This window comes from Salminus brasiliensis, chromosome 4 (genome assembly GCF_030463535.1).
Source record: "Salminus brasiliensis chromosome 4, fSalBra1.hap2, whole genome shotgun sequence".
Taxonomy (NCBI): Eukaryota; Metazoa; Chordata; class Actinopteri; order Characiformes; family Bryconidae; genus Salminus; species Salminus brasiliensis.
Window position 1 is genome coordinate 7,746,203 of NC_132881.1, and position 16,933 is coordinate 7,763,135.

Here is a 16,933-nt window from a genome sequence, read left to right on the forward strand (position 1 = left end):
TGAAGACTCGAGCTCTTCAAAAGTAATAAGGATCTTTTCTGAACCATAAAAGCTACCCCATTCTTCACCAGCGCAAGAAAGAAAGGCAGCAGTCTTTATTATTTGGCCACCTTTCAGCCTCAGCCAGGACTCTAATGCCATCGTTTGGATTTCAGCTGGGCAACAGGCCTGTTTGCCCTAATACCTAATCCTGGCCTCCATAGAATTCCCCAGTGCTGATGAGGCAGATAAAATCCTGCTGTGAGGCAAAGAACACAACCTTTCCCTGGACTTTCCCTGCTTGCCTTGTCTCATTCTTCACGGCTGCTAATTCACTTAAACTCTACCCAAGTCTATATTTCTTTAGGCTCTGCCTTGAGGTTCATGGTGTTCAACACATTGATACATATGTTCTACATGAAAAACTAATATACTGCTTTAAATAAAACGGTTAAAGTGTCATTAATGAACACAGCTAACTCTAGATATGCATATGCATATGAAAATTAACTTGAATAGTACAGGGCTTAAAAGATCTGCTGCCATCGTTTTGGTGCCAGGACACCTTCAGAGGTCTTGTGGAGTCCATGCCTTGAAGGGGTCCAAAGCTTGGAGGCACAATGGAGACCTACACAAATCCTAGACCTTATGGCTGATATATGATACCACTCATGTATTATATAGTAATCAGTAATAAATTGCATGTTAGGTGTTTAATTTAATATTTCAGTATTAATTACATTTTTTTGTTATTACAATAATTATTTGTCAACTTATCTGCCTCAAGATTGAATCAACATGTTTAGAAAAATTAAATATTCTGGCTTTTAAATGATTTTTATTAAAACTTCATGATCAATGTGCAAAATATATTTAAAAAGAAAATCAGTTATGATATCATATCAGTCTATTTTAGCAGGAGCATATGTTTGAAAGCTCATAAACGCTATTGTTTGTGGTAAGACTGCGGGAATAAGTCATTATTCCGTAAAAAACTACAACTCCCACATTCACCAACGGGACAAATCCCGCCCTATCGGATAGCCAATCCCATTGGATTGCTGCCCTGATTGATTGGGTTCTAACCAATCAGAGACTGTTTTGGTGAACAGAAGGTGGGCAGCTGGCCTCCGTAATGTCAGCGCTGAGAAAGTGCCACGACTCCACAGACAGCGGCTTCTTCAGAGCCTGGAAGACGGAGCCTTGGGGGGAAAAAAATATATATATATATATTTTGACCTTTCTTTTTCGTGGAGGACTTTTCTTTGGATTTGAACCCACCTGTTTTTACTCAGCGTGTAAGTGAGTTAGCCTGCGCGAGGCGACGGTGAAAAGGGCTCGAGCGCGAGGCGACGGTGAAAAGGGCTCGAGCGCGATGCTAGCTAACGTTATCCTACCGTTTCTCATACACACCAGCTTTGAGCAGCTGCTGGTGCTTAACTTTACTCCTTTTCTCGGTCAGTTTTTGTGTTTTTCTTCTGAATAAGTCATCAAGTTGAGTACTTTAAACTTTCCCTGCTACTAATTATTATTACAGTCTCACCGAAAGGGGCACGTTTGACAGCTGCAGCTTCTGCGTCCTGATGTGAGGATGCTCGAAATGTGGGGAATGGAGCTCAGCCCTCTGGATCAGCTGCCGGTCTGCCTGCCAAGCCTGGGCGAGCCAGTAGGGCTGCATTACTACCTAAATGTGCTGCTAGTCAGCACTTTATTTATTGCATGAATATTTACGACCTTTAAAAATTCAATTATGTGATGAATAGACTCATTTTAAGCAACGCTGGTAATTTAGGTCATGTCAGTGCCTTTACTACAACAGGAGTATTTAGATAAATAAAGGCATTTAATCATTAAATATGGCTATTTTTAAAAGCTCCAGTGACTTTTGCTTGTCTTTTCTACAGCTCAGCCCTAAAACACTAGTCCAGTGTACTTCACTGGAGTCTGGGCTCAGCCCTGACTCACTAACACCTCCCAGAAAAACTTGGAAACCTCATGGATTTCCTTCTTTTCCGTCTGCTGGGACTGGAAAAGGTTTGATCTCCGGTTATGTGCCTTCCTAGTGCTTCTTATGTGAAGATAGACTATAACTACAGCCAAGGTTTGGGCACTGTTTGTAATTTTCTATAAATTGATACCAAGATATTTGGTAGATCCCAGGATTGGTCATCTTACAAAGTCACTTTTTTTAGTAGCTAAAGGTCTTTCAGTTCTTGTGCTTGGATTTATCTCTGATCTTTGCTTCGGAGATATTCCTGGATCATCTTGTAACGCATAAGGGGACGTAAGTCTCTTGGGGTACGTTTTGGATCATTATCCAGTTGTAGGAGCCAACAGTATTTATCGGATGGTTTGGATTCTGCATCCTAGATTTGCTGGAATTTTTCAGAATCCATTCGTCCCTCCACCCATGCAGTATTTTCAATGCCACTGGTGGCAACACAACACAACACAACACAACACAACACAACACAACGCTTGGCTATCTTCTTTTATCCTTTCCCTGCCCTGTGGGCACAAATTACTTTGGGAACCTCTTTGGGAAGAAATTTGGTTGAGTTGACCGTTCCTAATTACAGGCTGTTGGATATGCATGCATGTATACAGTGCTGTGCAAAGGTTTTAGGCACCTGTGAAATGATTTGAAAGAAAAAGTTTATCCGTCCTTATCTGAGCAGTACGTGTTTATTCACTCAGTAAAACACTAATATTAGAATTCAGATGAACAATGTTCATACAAAAAGTTCTGGTTCTACATCACCGTGTTCTCCAATATTTCTCTAATCGGAGTCTAGTATTATTTATAGGTATTTATTATTTATATAGAACAAATCCCAAATCCATGCACTGGCTGGGGCATTCAGCAGAAACCTGGAACTCTAGCAGTTTGGAAAAGTAATATTTATTTATTGGTTATTAAATTGTTATATGTAACTGTACCTATTCCCAGTATCTGCTCTAATATGGGGTTTTTACAAGTGTTTACAAGCTTATCACTGAGATAAATACTTCCAAAACTTTTTCACAGTATATATATATATAGTTTCATATATATAATAAATTTCAACAACAACACAACATTTATTTAACAAAATCTAAGCCAAAATGCAATAGCCATTTGTGAAAAACTATGTACACACCATTGATCAATAGCTTGTAGAGCCACCTTTAGCAATAAAAACATGAATTAATGTTTTTCTGAATGACTTTATTCGTCTCTCACTTCGTTCTGGGGGATTCCCTTATGCACAGCGCTCTTAAGGTGCTGCCACAGCTTTTCAGTGGGGGAGTTGTGTGCTGGACTTTGACTGAGTCATTGCAACACCTTGATTCATTTCTTTTTCATTTTGATGTAGATTTGCTGTTGTGCTTGAGATCATTGTCCTGTTGCATGACCCAAAACTCTGTTTTGGCTGTTTGATAAATCACATTACATTTGACTCATTTTACTTTGGTGTGCAGTGGAGTTTATGGTCGACACAAAACAAGCCCAAATCATCCCTCCTCCACCACCGTGCTTGATGTTTGGTGTGAGGTGTTTGTGCTGATATGCTGTGTTGGGTATTGTACATTTTTCCAGAAGTCTTGTGGTTTGTTAAGATCTGGTTTGTTTTAGATGCAAGGCCCTCTCCTGGCAGTCCTTCCAAAGCCTGTAGAGTCTGAGATATATCTCTTGGGTTTTTTTGCAGTTTCTCTGAACATTGCATAGTCTGACCTTGGGACGAATTTGCTGGGACGTCCACTCATGGGAAGATAAATAGCCAAATATCTTAAATGTTTTCCACTTGTGAATAATACTTCAAACTCACTGTCGATCTTTCTCGCAGATTGATGGGCAGCAATAATTACTTCTGTAAGATTGTTGATGTCGTTCCTCCTTGGCATTGTGTTAACACACACCTGAATGCTACAGACCAGCAAAGTGCCAAAACCGTTGCTTTATAGAGGTGGTTGCACTTTCTTATGATTAATTATTCAAAGGCATTGGTTAGCCGCACCTGGTTGCTACCTTAATTCCTATGGAATCAGTGGACTTCTCCTGCATTTTGGTCTAGTTTTTGTTAAATAAATAATGACGCATTGTAATTTGTGTTTTTGTGCATCTGAGGTTGTATTTACCGAATCTTAAGATGTTCTAAGGACCAGATGTTTTTTTAATATGTCCTGATACATAAAACATAACATAGCATCACCTGCCTAATATAGAGTAGGTCCGCCTTGTGCCACAACAACAAATCTGACCATTCGAGGCATGGGCTCCACAAGATCTCTGAAGGCATCCTGTGGTATCTGGCACTAGCTGGTTAGCGAATACTTTAAACCCTGTAAGGTGTGAGGTTGAGCCTCCATGGATCGCATCAGTGAGCCTTGGACGCCTTGGGATCCTTTCCACCGGATGTCCTTCCTTGGAGTACTTTTGGTAGAACTGCATACTGTGAACACCCCTCCCCAATACCGGTCAGATTTTTGGAGATGCTCTGACCCAGTAGGATTGTTCTGGGTATTACTCTGCTGCAGGGTTTTGAATGTTCCTGCTGGTTTGGTTTGGTCTTTGGCAGTACAGATTGGTGTTTTGGCTTTTGCAGGACCAGATTTTAATTGAATGTGGGATTAGTCCAGGTCCTGGTCTGCACAGTATTCTGCATTCTGCAGTATTCTGAACACTGTGGGTTAGTTTCCCAGATAGGGATTAAGTCTAGGCCTGGACTACACAGCTTTAATTAGGCTTTGGCTTAAATTATGTACATTTCTTGGCTCATGTAAATGCCTTCGTTCAACACAACGTCTATAGAACGCTCATCAAGGAATATCTCTGGTTGGCCAGGATGGTCATAGCGCATAGTAAACATTCATCATAGTTTCATACCATCAGAGCATACCGATATTTGTGGGTATTGGTGGTACTTGGCGGCATACTTTTAGATGCCACCAAAAAAGCTTAAGGTTTTTTTGTCTGATCAGTATTGGTGCCAAGGTTCCAAGTTTCAGAATTAGACTTGTATCAGAAATGAAAAAATGGCTCATTTGCATTTTATAGCTGGCAGTGTTGCACAGGCCGTTATTGATATAACGAAAGACAAGCTGTATATTGTGCAGTCTGGCTGCATAGTCTGCAAAATGCACCATATGGACTCTGTGCTTCCCAGCAGTTTGACCTTTGGCTAACTCGGAGTGTTGACCTTACTGACCGGGATAGTGCTGCTTTTCTTTTTATTAGCATACTAAATCAGCTTGAGTTGTGAGAGCGTTATATGCTGGGTGGCTTAACAGGTACACTAGCTTGAAACTGTCTTTTCACTTTTTTTTTTATTAAAACAAAAACATGGATAATACATGAAGAAAAATAAAGCCTTTAGTACATTCCTGAGATTTAGCAACTCACAAAGGCTTTTGTAAGAAAATTTCAATTAAAAGAAAGGGGGGAAAAATCTCACTCCAAGTTTGGCAGTCAATCTGTCAATCAAACCTCCAAGATTTGAAGTGAGCAAGAGCAGCCGTAATTATAATCTTACTACCAACCTCTAAGCACCTCCAGGAGTTAATTAAGTTTTTAGATCATATGAATACAAAAACATAAATAAATAAAAACGAAGCACATGAAATTAAGCAAAGAACATGCATTATAAATTGGACAAAAGCATACTTAAAAGAATATTAAGAATAAAGGAGAATAAAATAGTGGTAAAATGCAGTAAAATACAGGAAGTTAAATGGCCTCAAGGGCACAGGTGAATTAATATGTTTTAGTCTGTTTTTAAAAGTGGTTACAGTCTGTGCAGCTGTACATCTCCCGGCTTCAGGACGTTTATCTACTCAGCTTAATAGCTGAAAGCTGCCTCTCCATGGTTAGTACTGTTAACCTAGAACCTAGGTTATTATAACCTAGTAATTAGTTTATATACAGATAGCAGGAAATGTCTCTTTTTTTTCATACTACTTTTCTTAAAGTGGGACGTTTCTGTACAATGTGAACACAGCTTGTGGACAATTGTGGCAGTTTTGGGGCTCTGATAATACAGTATTATTGGAAGTCCTGTAGGACAGTTTTGGACCTAAAAACTTTTGTAAGACATCTGAACAAACTATGATCTATAAGCTGCACCTAATTCTAATCGTAAGCATTTTAAGTATTAATAAATGTAGGGGTGTCCTAACTTTTAGTTTACCGGAAAATTGCATTTCAATTAGATACATTTATAAATTATTTCTAAATCAATTAATATCTAAATATAGTCAAGTTATATAGTGTCAAGTATGGCACAGCGTAAAAACACAATCACACTAACCCAGATTTACAAGTATATGATCTTGAAGACAACAAAAATACATAACACTAGCTAAGGTTGAGCTTACATATTCATCTGTGATGATATCTCAGTTTCAGAAGTAGTAAGCCTAAAACTATACTTAACTACACAAGAATATGACTGTTGTCACCAAAAGATTTGCTGAAAAACTGCAAAATACAAAAAAATAATTACAGGCACCAATATGTGAACTGTGGGCCAATGCCAGCATCCATTATTTTCAAGTACATGCTTTATATATCAGGTAAAGACACTGATATATCCATGTATGTGTACACCGTGGGAATTTGGACTAATTTGAATCTATGGGGTAAGGAATAAACAGTCACCTAAACACTGTGCTCTCCTGAATTACAACAAATATACAATCATCAAACATTGTTTTAAAAAATTGGTCAAATATTAACATTTGTCCAATACCGATATTCTTTCCCTATATTTCTACATCTTTGTGCATCTCTTGTAAAACATGTCACATGCATGTCTTACAAGCTAAGTCTTTAGCTTATTAGAAGTATTTTACCCCTGCGTGGAAAAGTGGGTGCTTTATGCTACAGGTAATTGGATAAACAAAAATTTTCAGAACAAAAAGTTCTCAGTATGAAAAACGTATCTGCTGCATGTTCACAATTTTATTAATAAATACAGTGATGATCATTTTAGTTTAGCTTAGTGTAGTGCAGGCATGTCCAGTCTTATCTGCATGGGCCGATGTGGCTGCAGGGTTTCATTCTATACAGCCAGCACTAAACCTGATTCCACTTGTTTAATCAATTAGCCAGTCTTCAAACTTCAACTGATCATATGAGCTTTTGCTAGGCTTGTGCCAGTATATGTGGTAGCTTTGTCCTCTCCGCTGGGGATGACCACTTGCATTCTGCATGGACCCCGGAAACAGAGGGGGCTGTAGATCTACAGAAAGAGTTTGAGCCCTTATTACATGAAAATCAATTACATTATTGTCTGTAGTAACAAACTATATGCTGCAGATGATAAGTGCAGGTGTTGTTAGTAATACCCTTGTCTTTTATTTATTTGTCTTGGCAGGTTTGAAAAAGAAGAACACTTGCAATCATGGATATCTATGACCCCCAGACCCTTGGCATTGTTGTTTTTGGTGGCTTCATGGTGATCTCAGCAATTGGTATTGTCCTGGTCTCTACTTTCTCAATGAAGGAGACCTCTTATGAAGAGGCCTTGGCTAAGCAGCGCCAGGAGCTGGCTAAGACCCAACCTCAGCAGCGAACAGAGAAGAAGAAAAAGGACAAGGCATCTGAAAAGAAGAACCGTGAGAAGAAGAAGAAGGAAGAGAAGCCCGTTTTAAAACTTCAAGAGCCAGAAACCACTCTAGATGCTAATAAAGCGACACCAGATCACCAGGCCTCTCCTCCAGTGCTGCAAGCCCAAGAGCCAGAGCCCATGAATGTTACTGCTAAAGCTACTGCAGCTCCAGCTGGTAAACCTGCCCCAGCCATTACTCTAAAATCCACCGAACCCACTGTTTCTAAAGTCACCACAGTCTCTGCTACTAAATCCACCCCAACCCCTGCTTCTAAAAGTGCCCCAGCCCTTGCTACTAAACCTTCCCCAGTTCCTGCTGCCACGACTTCTGTGCAGACCCAGGTTTCTGCCCCCACCCGTGCCTCCCCTACAGAGGCTTCAGCTGCCCCTTCTCCCAAGGATAAAAAGAAAAAGGACAAGAAAGTTGCCAAAGTGGAGACAGCCCCGACCCAAGCCCCTCCTGTAGCCGTGCTAGAAACCATGGTCAAAGAGGTTCCTGTGCTGGCGGTGCCTCCGGTGGAATCCCAGAAGGCGGCTCCAGTGGTCGAGGCTCCTGCTAAAGCCGAGAAGCCCAAGCTGGCAGCTCCATCCAAAAAGAAAGCAGGATCAAAGAAGAACACAGAGTCTGGTATGAGCATCCTTTATTAGTGTACACTCATTGCTCAGTTTCAGTTATTGGTTGGTCCCACTTTTTGCTTTTACTGGGATTCCTATAGACATGCAGGATGGCTATTCAGGACATAATACATACAATGCATCCTAAAAAAAAAATAGGGTAAAACACCAAAAATTGAATTGAATGAGTGCTTAGATTTTTTGAAAGTTGAACTCGAGTGACATCCCATTCTTAATCTGTAGGGTTTAATATGATGTCAGGCTACTCTTATAGCTGTAACAGCTTCAGCTCTTCTGGGGAGGCGTCCCACAAGGTTTAGGAGTGTGTTTATGGGAACTTTTGACCATTCTTCCAGAAGCACATTTGTGAGGTCAGACACTGATGTTGAACAAGAATGCCTGGCTCGCAGTCTCCGCTCTAATTCATCCCAAAGGTTTCTTTTGGGTTAAGGTCAGGACTCTGTGCAGGCCAGTCAAGTTCTTCTACACCAAACTTGCTCTTCCATGCCTTTATGGAAATTGTATGGACCTATGGAGGTCTGTAGCAATTGACGCTGCAGAAAGTTGCCAACCTCTGCATACAATGCGCCTGAGCATCAGCTGACCCTACTGTCATTTTACGTAGCCTACCACTTCGTGGCTGAGTTGCTGTCGTTCCTACCGCTTCCACTTTGTTATAATACCGGTGACAGTTGACTGTGGAATATTTAGTAGCAAATAGAGTGTATAAATCCATTAAGAGATAAGATAAGATAAGATAGTCCTTTATTAGTCCCGCAGTGGGGAAATTCTCAGTGTGACAGCAGAAAGGGATAGCAAGACACTCAGTTACAAAAATGTAGATAAATAATTTACACTATATACACAATATAAATAAGAATTGAAAAAGCAATAAACAATATTATTTACAGCAAAAGACTCTTAATTGCACATGGGGGGGGGGGGGGGGGGTATTGCACATAGTATTCCCTGAACATGAACATGTGTGTGTAGTTAAGTGTGTGTGTATGTGGTCCGCTGGGAGCAGTGCTGGTTGTGCAGTCTGACGGCAGCAGGAAGGAAGGACCTGTGATACAAAACACTCTACTAGATCAATTTATATACTAGATATTCCCTTTATGATCAGTTACTAACCCAAATATTGACTATAAAGTAAACTAAGATTGAAAAGAAGTCATTTGTTCGATACCAAACTCGCTCACCCATGTCTTTATAGACCTATGGAGGTCTGTAGCAATTGACTCTGCAACAGTCCAGCTACAGCAGACTCTTGGTGACGTCTTTTTAGGACTTAGTTCCATAAACTAAACATGAAGATACCAAATGAGGAGGGAACTGGCAACATGTGTAACTGTGGCCAGAAACCCAGAAAGTGCATAACTCTGTGGGCAGAATTACGTGTGTATGTCTGGGGCTGAGATTGCGGCTGAGGTGTGGGCCTCCCGTTTTTGCAGGCTTTTAGGTAGAGAACTATCAGCTAGACAACAGAGCATGTTATGAAATTCCTGTTGTCTGCTTTGGCTCATAGTTGACTGGCTTGGTTGGCACTCAAGGATGCCAAGGACCTTCCTGGTCTTCACTGTGGCAGAGGACCTTGAGCCAGTGTTTTATTGTGTTTGGAACTTATGATCCGTAGCTGTTGCCACTTCCAATTATGACCTGAGCACTTACAGTAGTTGAATAAATGTTTATTGATGATTTTTCACTGAATGCTTGCAGAAGACGTTAGTGTTTTACTAATTATCTTGAACCTGTAAAAATCTAGAGCACTATTAATAGGAATAGAATTTGACAAGGTAGTGAAGGATCTCTGGGACCTATTTAAGCGTATTATTGTGCAACTTGATCTTCCTCAACATTGTAGGTATTGAGAATTTTTTGTGTGTTCCAAACTGCACGGGACAGAAAGTTGATAGCACTATTGTCCCACGGGAGCGTTCATTCTCTAACCCTGGAAACAACAGCTGTGTGCCAGAGTCAGTTGCATTACTTTGCATTACTACAGTATGAATTTGTCATACTGTAAATTTGAATGGTTCTAGGCTCTCATAGCACTTTTAATAGAGACTTTTAAGTTAGCATGAATTAGCTGCTTGCTTTAATTAAAACAATACAGTATGAGCTGTACTGTACTGTACCGTAAAACGCATTCACACATAACCCTGGCACTGACCATAGTGTTTGATGACTTGCATTTGAATATTTAAAGCCCTTTTTAACTAAACCTATTGCAGCCATATGAAATGATCTGAAATATCTGAATAGCTTCTTAAAATATGCTAACAAAATGTACCACTGATGAGGAACACTGCAAGGCAAGACAGTCTTTTAAAGGCTTTTTAAGTTTACCAGTCACAGTAGAGGAGCTGCACTGAGTGAATGTCATTCTTCTTCTCCTGTTGCAGGCTGTGGTATGCAGCAAGGGTTTATATGCCATTGAAAGGTTTGCCAATAAAAGGTGCCAGTGTTAATCAGTTGAGAATTAGCTTCCTAAGCAGTTTGGAATTAGCCTTGTAAGCAGATAGAGAAAGCTGTTCTGGGAAGAATTAGCTTTGTTACACATAGGTTTAATGTGAATGGCATCAGGAAGCAAAACAGTGTGCGTTCGTCATCATTTCTGATGGCATTGCTCTATTTTAGAGACCTGTCTAGACTATTTCTTCAGAAATAGCCCCAAGCTTGTACTATAGACTGCTACAACTGAGTTGCTGACGTTAGCCGTCTCTAAATAATTCAGATAGCATTGTAGACACATCATAGCCAACCTGCCTCTTAATTTTTTTTTTTTTTACTATACAGGCCTATACACAACAGCGTAGGTTTGATTATTTTATTAATGCAGACTTAACCATTATCAAAGCCACCCTACACTTGGAAAATATTTTCTGTCTCTTTATAAATATTTTCTGTCTCTTTATATAGTGGAGCAAAACAGTAGTTGGTCTCTTATGTATTATACAACAGCCCAACCAATACAACAGAGCAATGTCCAGTGCGCCATGGATTATGCATTTGAGATATTCAATATATATACAAAAATAAAAACTAACAAATACCAGTAATTACAATGTATACTGCACCCCCAGAACCACTGTCACCACCAGGTATATTCCAACTATATTATAAATTTATGTCCAGATATTTGTGGACACCCCTTCTAATGAATGCATTCAGTTACTTTAGGTTGCACCCATTGCTGACACAGATTTGTGAATGCACACACATAGCTTGTCTACTTCCTGCAGAGACATATTGTCAATAGCATAGGACTCTGGAGCAGATGAACACAAACCTATTGGCACCATGTCTAAAATCAGGTGTGGGCTAGAGGGGTATAAAGCCCCCAGCATTGAGCTATGGAGTAGTTGAATTGTGTTCTCTGGAATGATGGTGCTCCATCCAGTACTCACTAACATGGATCTGGGGAAGCCTGGCATCTATTCTGGATTTGAGCTTTTATTTTTAGGAGTATAATTTTAGTTGTCTAATATTGTTTGCAACTCAGCAATTCCATGTCAGTGTATCCTCATGAATCTCACACTCTATGCATCACACAAACCCGTTTTGCCAGCCCATCACATTTTTTTCCACCCACTTGTGATGTGGAATTGGCCTTAGAGCCCCTTTGTAGAAGCTGGTCTGTGGGAAGAAATATGTTCTGGCATGAGTGTAAAGGTGTGTAGGGCTTCGCTCTTCTCTACAGGGATGCAGGCTGGCCCTTCCAGAGCAAACAATCCACTCGCCTTTGCTATTCCTTTATGGATGCACACAAAGGCTCTCAGAGGCCAGACAATGGGAGCGTATCTTCAGGCCTAAGTGCCATCTCTGCCTGGTGTCCCACCGCCCATTAGTCATGCCAGCACTGGAGAGAATCCTAAAGGACATTACTTAAACATTATTAATATGAGTTTTTAGTGAGTATGAATGGGGCAATGGTTTTGACTAGTTGTGTTTAATTCAGTAGGAGGACAGGTATTGCTGTCATAAAGGCATAAAATATCTATAAATATATATATATATATATATATATATATATATATATATATATATATATACAGTATATATTTATATTAAAAAAACGGGGGCACGACCACAGGCTCTAGGACTGTGCTGTGCTTTCTCTGTTCAAGCGCACCTGTATCAACACCTGTTAATTGCCAGATTTGGTAATTACAGCAGGCAAACTGTGCTGGACTCCTGTTGCTGACCCCTGCTCTAGGACTTCGTAGCCTAGCTACTGCTCACTTTTCCAGGTTAAACTTTCTTGCAAGGCTTTCCCCTCTGATCTGTGTTTAGCTCCAGTTTGGTAGTCCAAAAACATTTGTTAAAAAAAGCAGACGTTGGAGAGATGTTAAAAGAGATGTTAAAAGCCACTCTGTAATATATTAAGGGAAGACATTTTTATGTTATTTAGTGTAACAGGGTTTGAGGTTTACGATTTGTCACTTTCATGTCCCGAACGCTCATCATTCAACTATTTCAAAGTAAATACAGTTTTCTATTTTCAGGCACTCTAAAGACATTTAGCAATCTAAAGGCATTGTGAGTAATGTCTTTCTGCTGTAGTGTGTGTATTTAGCAGAGTAGCTCAATTAATTTTCTGCCTTTTGTCCCCTCTCTGTAGCAGTGACTGTGGACACTGTGGATTCTCCTCTTTCTCTGCCCTACAAGACCTTGCTGTCCACACTGAAAGGCATGGTGTTGACTGAAAGTGAGGCCCAGCAGCTCATTGAGATCCTGTCTGACAAGGCTGGAGTCCAGGACACCTGGCACACGGTATAACACCTCCACACCACCAAGTATTTCAGTGGAAAGATGAGGCTCCTGTAGCTTACAAGTAGTGAAAGCTTAAATTCTGGTAGCTAACAAATACTTTTCTATAAGATGCCTCTAGAATAAATAATAATTTTCATACTTCTGATCTGTTATACTGGGAGGTTGTTTGGGATGATGTTAATGTAATAGAATGTGTATGTGTATGTAGGCTACTCAGAAAGGTGATCCAGTGCAAGTGTTGAAGAAACAGTTGGAGGAGAAGGAGAGGCAGATGGCTACTGCACAGGAAGATGCTTCTTCTGCCAAGAACCGCCTAAGAGAGCTGTCTAAAGTAAGATCTCATGTAGGAAAAACATGCACACAGTTTTCAAGTCAAGTCAAGTGGCTTTTATTGTCATTTCAGCTCTGTACAAGTACACAGTGGAATGAAATTTCATTTTTCATAGAACATAGGCGCAGCATTGAACAAAAAGAGAACAAAACAATACAGGACAAACTGCAAATACAGTACAGGGCAGACTGCAAATACATTATGGGACAGACTACAAAAGTGCAACGTGCAAGACAATACAATAAATACATTAAACACGACTGAGTAGAGTTAATGAGTATAAGGTGCATAGATATTTAACGGGTAGGTAGTGATTATAATGTGCATAGAAACAGCTTATAACCCACACAAAACATGAAACACAGCAGATACTGAGGTAGTAGGTATACAATATATAAATAAGATAAATAAGATGCAGACAGATTACACATGCTATGACATGTGGGTCCTGGGGGTAGGGGGTTGAGTTTAAAAGTCTGACTGCTTGCGGGACACCTTACTCAGTGGACTCTTTTTTTTATTTATTAACAACATGAGATTGTAAACTCTGTATATAGTTATAATAGTTATACAGTGCCATAAAGAGTATGTGTCTCCTCTTAATTACTTCTCATTTAGGATATTTGGATAACTGGCTCTGTGTGGAAAAAAGTCATTCTCTTCGTTTGGTCAAGCAATTAACCACAGTTAGTTGAGAATTGGGCTCAATTAAACTATTACATACAGATTTGATTCCTGACAGCTCTGTTGAATCTAAACATGACTTAAAGCAATAATATGCGAGAATTGGCATTTCTTTCTCCTGGACTCCCCTACAGTCAGGAAGTGTGATTTGAGCCACCCCTAAAGGATATGTTTTTCACATGCATTTTACAAGCTGAGAGATGCAGAATTGGCATCTGAAGTGAAATAAGCATGGGGACTGAGGAGGTAAAGTAATATTAAAGGATTTTACACAAATATGACTCTTACGTAGCATTATACAGTTTCCACAAGCCTTTCCTGCTCGCTTAGCAGCATGCCAAATCCGGAGTAGCAATGACAGACATGCTATTCTAAACAGGTTAGTGGAGCCTAAAATGATTTTGAAGCTGTTCTGTTAAATCTATAAATCTATCTGTTAAAATCTATTTTAATTGAGCTTAGTTAAGAGCAATAATTGTGGTTTGAGTTACTAAGATGTTTAAGAAATCTTTCAGGAAAGTTCTTATAATGTAAAGCTGTACAAGTGATGTAATAATGAACTCCATGTGTGTGTTTGTGTTTAATAGGAGCTTTCTGCAGAGAAATCAAAGGTGGCTTTAGTGGAGACCAGGCTGAGCTCTCAGCTGAGTAAGCGGGAACAGGAAATGATTGCTTTGCAGGCCCGCATGCAAGCCAGCTACCAGGACCACCTCGCTGAGACACAGCAGCTCAACGCTAAAGTAAACAAAGGCAGAGCAAATCACACAATTACAGCTACAGCATTACTCTGCAAGAAGTTCAGAATTCCACATGGACAAGCATGGATATTTAGTATACATTTTGGACACACCTACTCATGGAACATTACTGATTTAGAATATTATTGATATTTCGCAGATGAAATTATGTAGTGACCAAGTGTGGAACAAATTAAAACTATTAGATTCTGTTTAAACTGCCTCATTAAAACCTTATGTAAATGGATGTAATGGTAATTTATGTATTGTGTATCTCTGTCCTAATGCTTTCAGATTGGGACTCTGCAAGAACAGCTGGAGAAAGGCCCCAATGCTCAGCTTACTCGCCTGCAGCAGGAGAACTCTATTCTCCGAGATGCACTTAACAAAGCCACCAGCCAGACAGACAGCAAGTATGTCTCAGACACATTTACTGAATGTATGAATTCCTCACAATCTGGAAGCTGACAATATATTATGTGCTCAGAGGAATAGGTCTGGTCCTTGCAGCCTCTCCAGGCTCTGTAAAAAAGGAGAAGAAACAAATATAGTTAGCGAGCTACAAATAAAAGTTCTGATGACACTACATGTGATGCCAAGACAAAAATGAAAATGACCTCCATTGACGAGCACTGTCTCTTGCCAGTTTGTCATATTTCTGTCCCTCTAGAGCTGCCCTGGCCAACTGTAAGTAAGCTTTCATTGCTTTCACAGCTCAGTTGCATACTGATAGACCATGCAGGTCCACGGACCAGGGCCCTTTTGGGTTCCTCAGATGCGGGACGTGCTTCTAAGCAAGTGCCTGTGAAAGTGATATCAACATAATAATTGTGCGTCAGGAGATGGGGTTTTCTTGGGCAAGCAGCTTTGCACAAGTGTACCATCATTGTGCACTGCTGGGGTGGTGTAAAGTACAGTGCTTATGACAGTGACTAATAATGTCACTTAAGGACAGGGTCTGTTGATATAATAAATATGGTTCACTACAAACAAGAATGTGAACTGTCAAGGCAGATAGCCTTTAACCGGTTGTTGATTTGTATGTGCTTTTACAGGCAGAATGCTGAGCTGGCTAAGCTGCGCCAGGACTGTGCTAGGCTGAATAAGGATCTGGCTGAGAAGATAGAGGCTCTACACTCAGAAGAGCAGCTCAGGAAGAGTCTGGAGTCTAAAGCCAGCGTTGCTGAGAAACAACTCTGTCAGCTTCAGGTGGGCATCCAGTCTGCATCACAATATAACCTGTAGTTGGTATATTCCGACAACATAAGCCTGACAAACAAACTGGATATCCTGCCAGTTAATAAAGAGGTAAAACTCATAGTCTCTTAGTCTGATATATTTTATTTTGGCCTATATTTAAAAAATGCTCTGATCCCAGTCCACTGGATCTGATTGGAATTTCCCTGTCTATTATATAGTTTATAGGTTTGCATGCAATATATATGAAAAACTACAAAAACATCACTAATAAACTGTTCTCATGATGATTATCATGAACTAATGTGGCAACACTGAACAACTTGCCAGTGCTATCAGTGATGCAGCAGAGCCAGGGCTTGCGCATGCTATAGACCTCTGAAGTCGTGACTCATTCTGTAATCGGCCTCATGCCCTTATTAGGAACTCTGTGGTGCTGCCATGCTCTGTGGTAAACAAAAACATTCCAAACCCAATATGTTTTGTCCTGTGGACCCCCCTCCCAAATGTCACTGAATCCTCTGACATAAAAGGTCATTAACCAGTCAAAACATGCATGGAAACCGGTTGTCTTGCTGTCTACCATTGTACTTCCCATTCTCAGGCCTGGCAGTGTTTAGTCTGTATGTGTATATTTCTGTGATTAGGCTTGATTAGGCTTGCTAGATTAAGCAAAGGCTTTTCCCCTTGGCATGGTTGCTCTTGCTAATGCGATTGTTTGAAATCTGGCAGATTGTTTGATTTGCTAGTTTGATTTCTTTGCACCAGGCGGAGGTTTGGAATGCAGCCCCACACATTAGGGTGGCGCCTCTCAGAAGGATAGAAAGTGGAATGTGAACAGTGCTGGCCTTAGTGAGATAGAGTGTAAAGATGCAAAGTTCACTTGCATTCTTTATGTGCAGGGTAGTAGGATCTCTTATAGTTGTTATTAGTAATTAGCAGTTTTTTATAGTAAGCCTCTATGTAGTAAAAAAGGAGGCTTTACAAATGACAACACATATTCATAAATGTCCTACAGACTGTGT

The 16,933-nt window shown here is 40.1% G+C and overlaps 1 protein-coding gene across 6 annotated transcripts in view; it reads left to right on the top strand.

Annotated features, from left to right (window-relative positions):
• The first annotated feature begins 1,138 nt into the window (after positions 1 to 1,138).
• rrbp1a (ribosome binding protein 1a) overlaps positions 1,139 to 16,933 on the top strand; it is a 29,884-nt gene continuing 14,089 nt past the window's right edge. Inside the window, exons 1-7 of one of the 6 annotated variants that reach the window (XM_072677410.1) lie at positions 1,139 to 1,436; positions 7,335 to 8,196; positions 12,808 to 12,959; positions 13,168 to 13,290; positions 14,562 to 14,714; positions 15,006 to 15,124; positions 15,767 to 15,920. In XM_072677410.1, the coding sequence (XP_072533511.1) occupies positions 7,362 to 8,196; positions 12,808 to 12,959; positions 13,168 to 13,290; positions 14,562 to 14,714; positions 15,006 to 15,124; positions 15,767 to 15,920 (1,536 nt within the window). In that variant the 5' untranslated portion in view covers positions 1,139 to 1,436; positions 7,335 to 7,361. Of the gene's footprint in view, positions 1,437 to 2,287; positions 5,826 to 5,871; positions 8,197 to 12,807; positions 12,960 to 13,167; positions 13,291 to 14,561; positions 14,715 to 15,005; positions 15,125 to 15,766; positions 15,921 to 16,933 lie in introns of those variants that run through there. The other 5 variants (XM_072677412.1, XM_072677411.1, XM_072677414.1 and 2 more) reach the window with 5 other exon arrangements.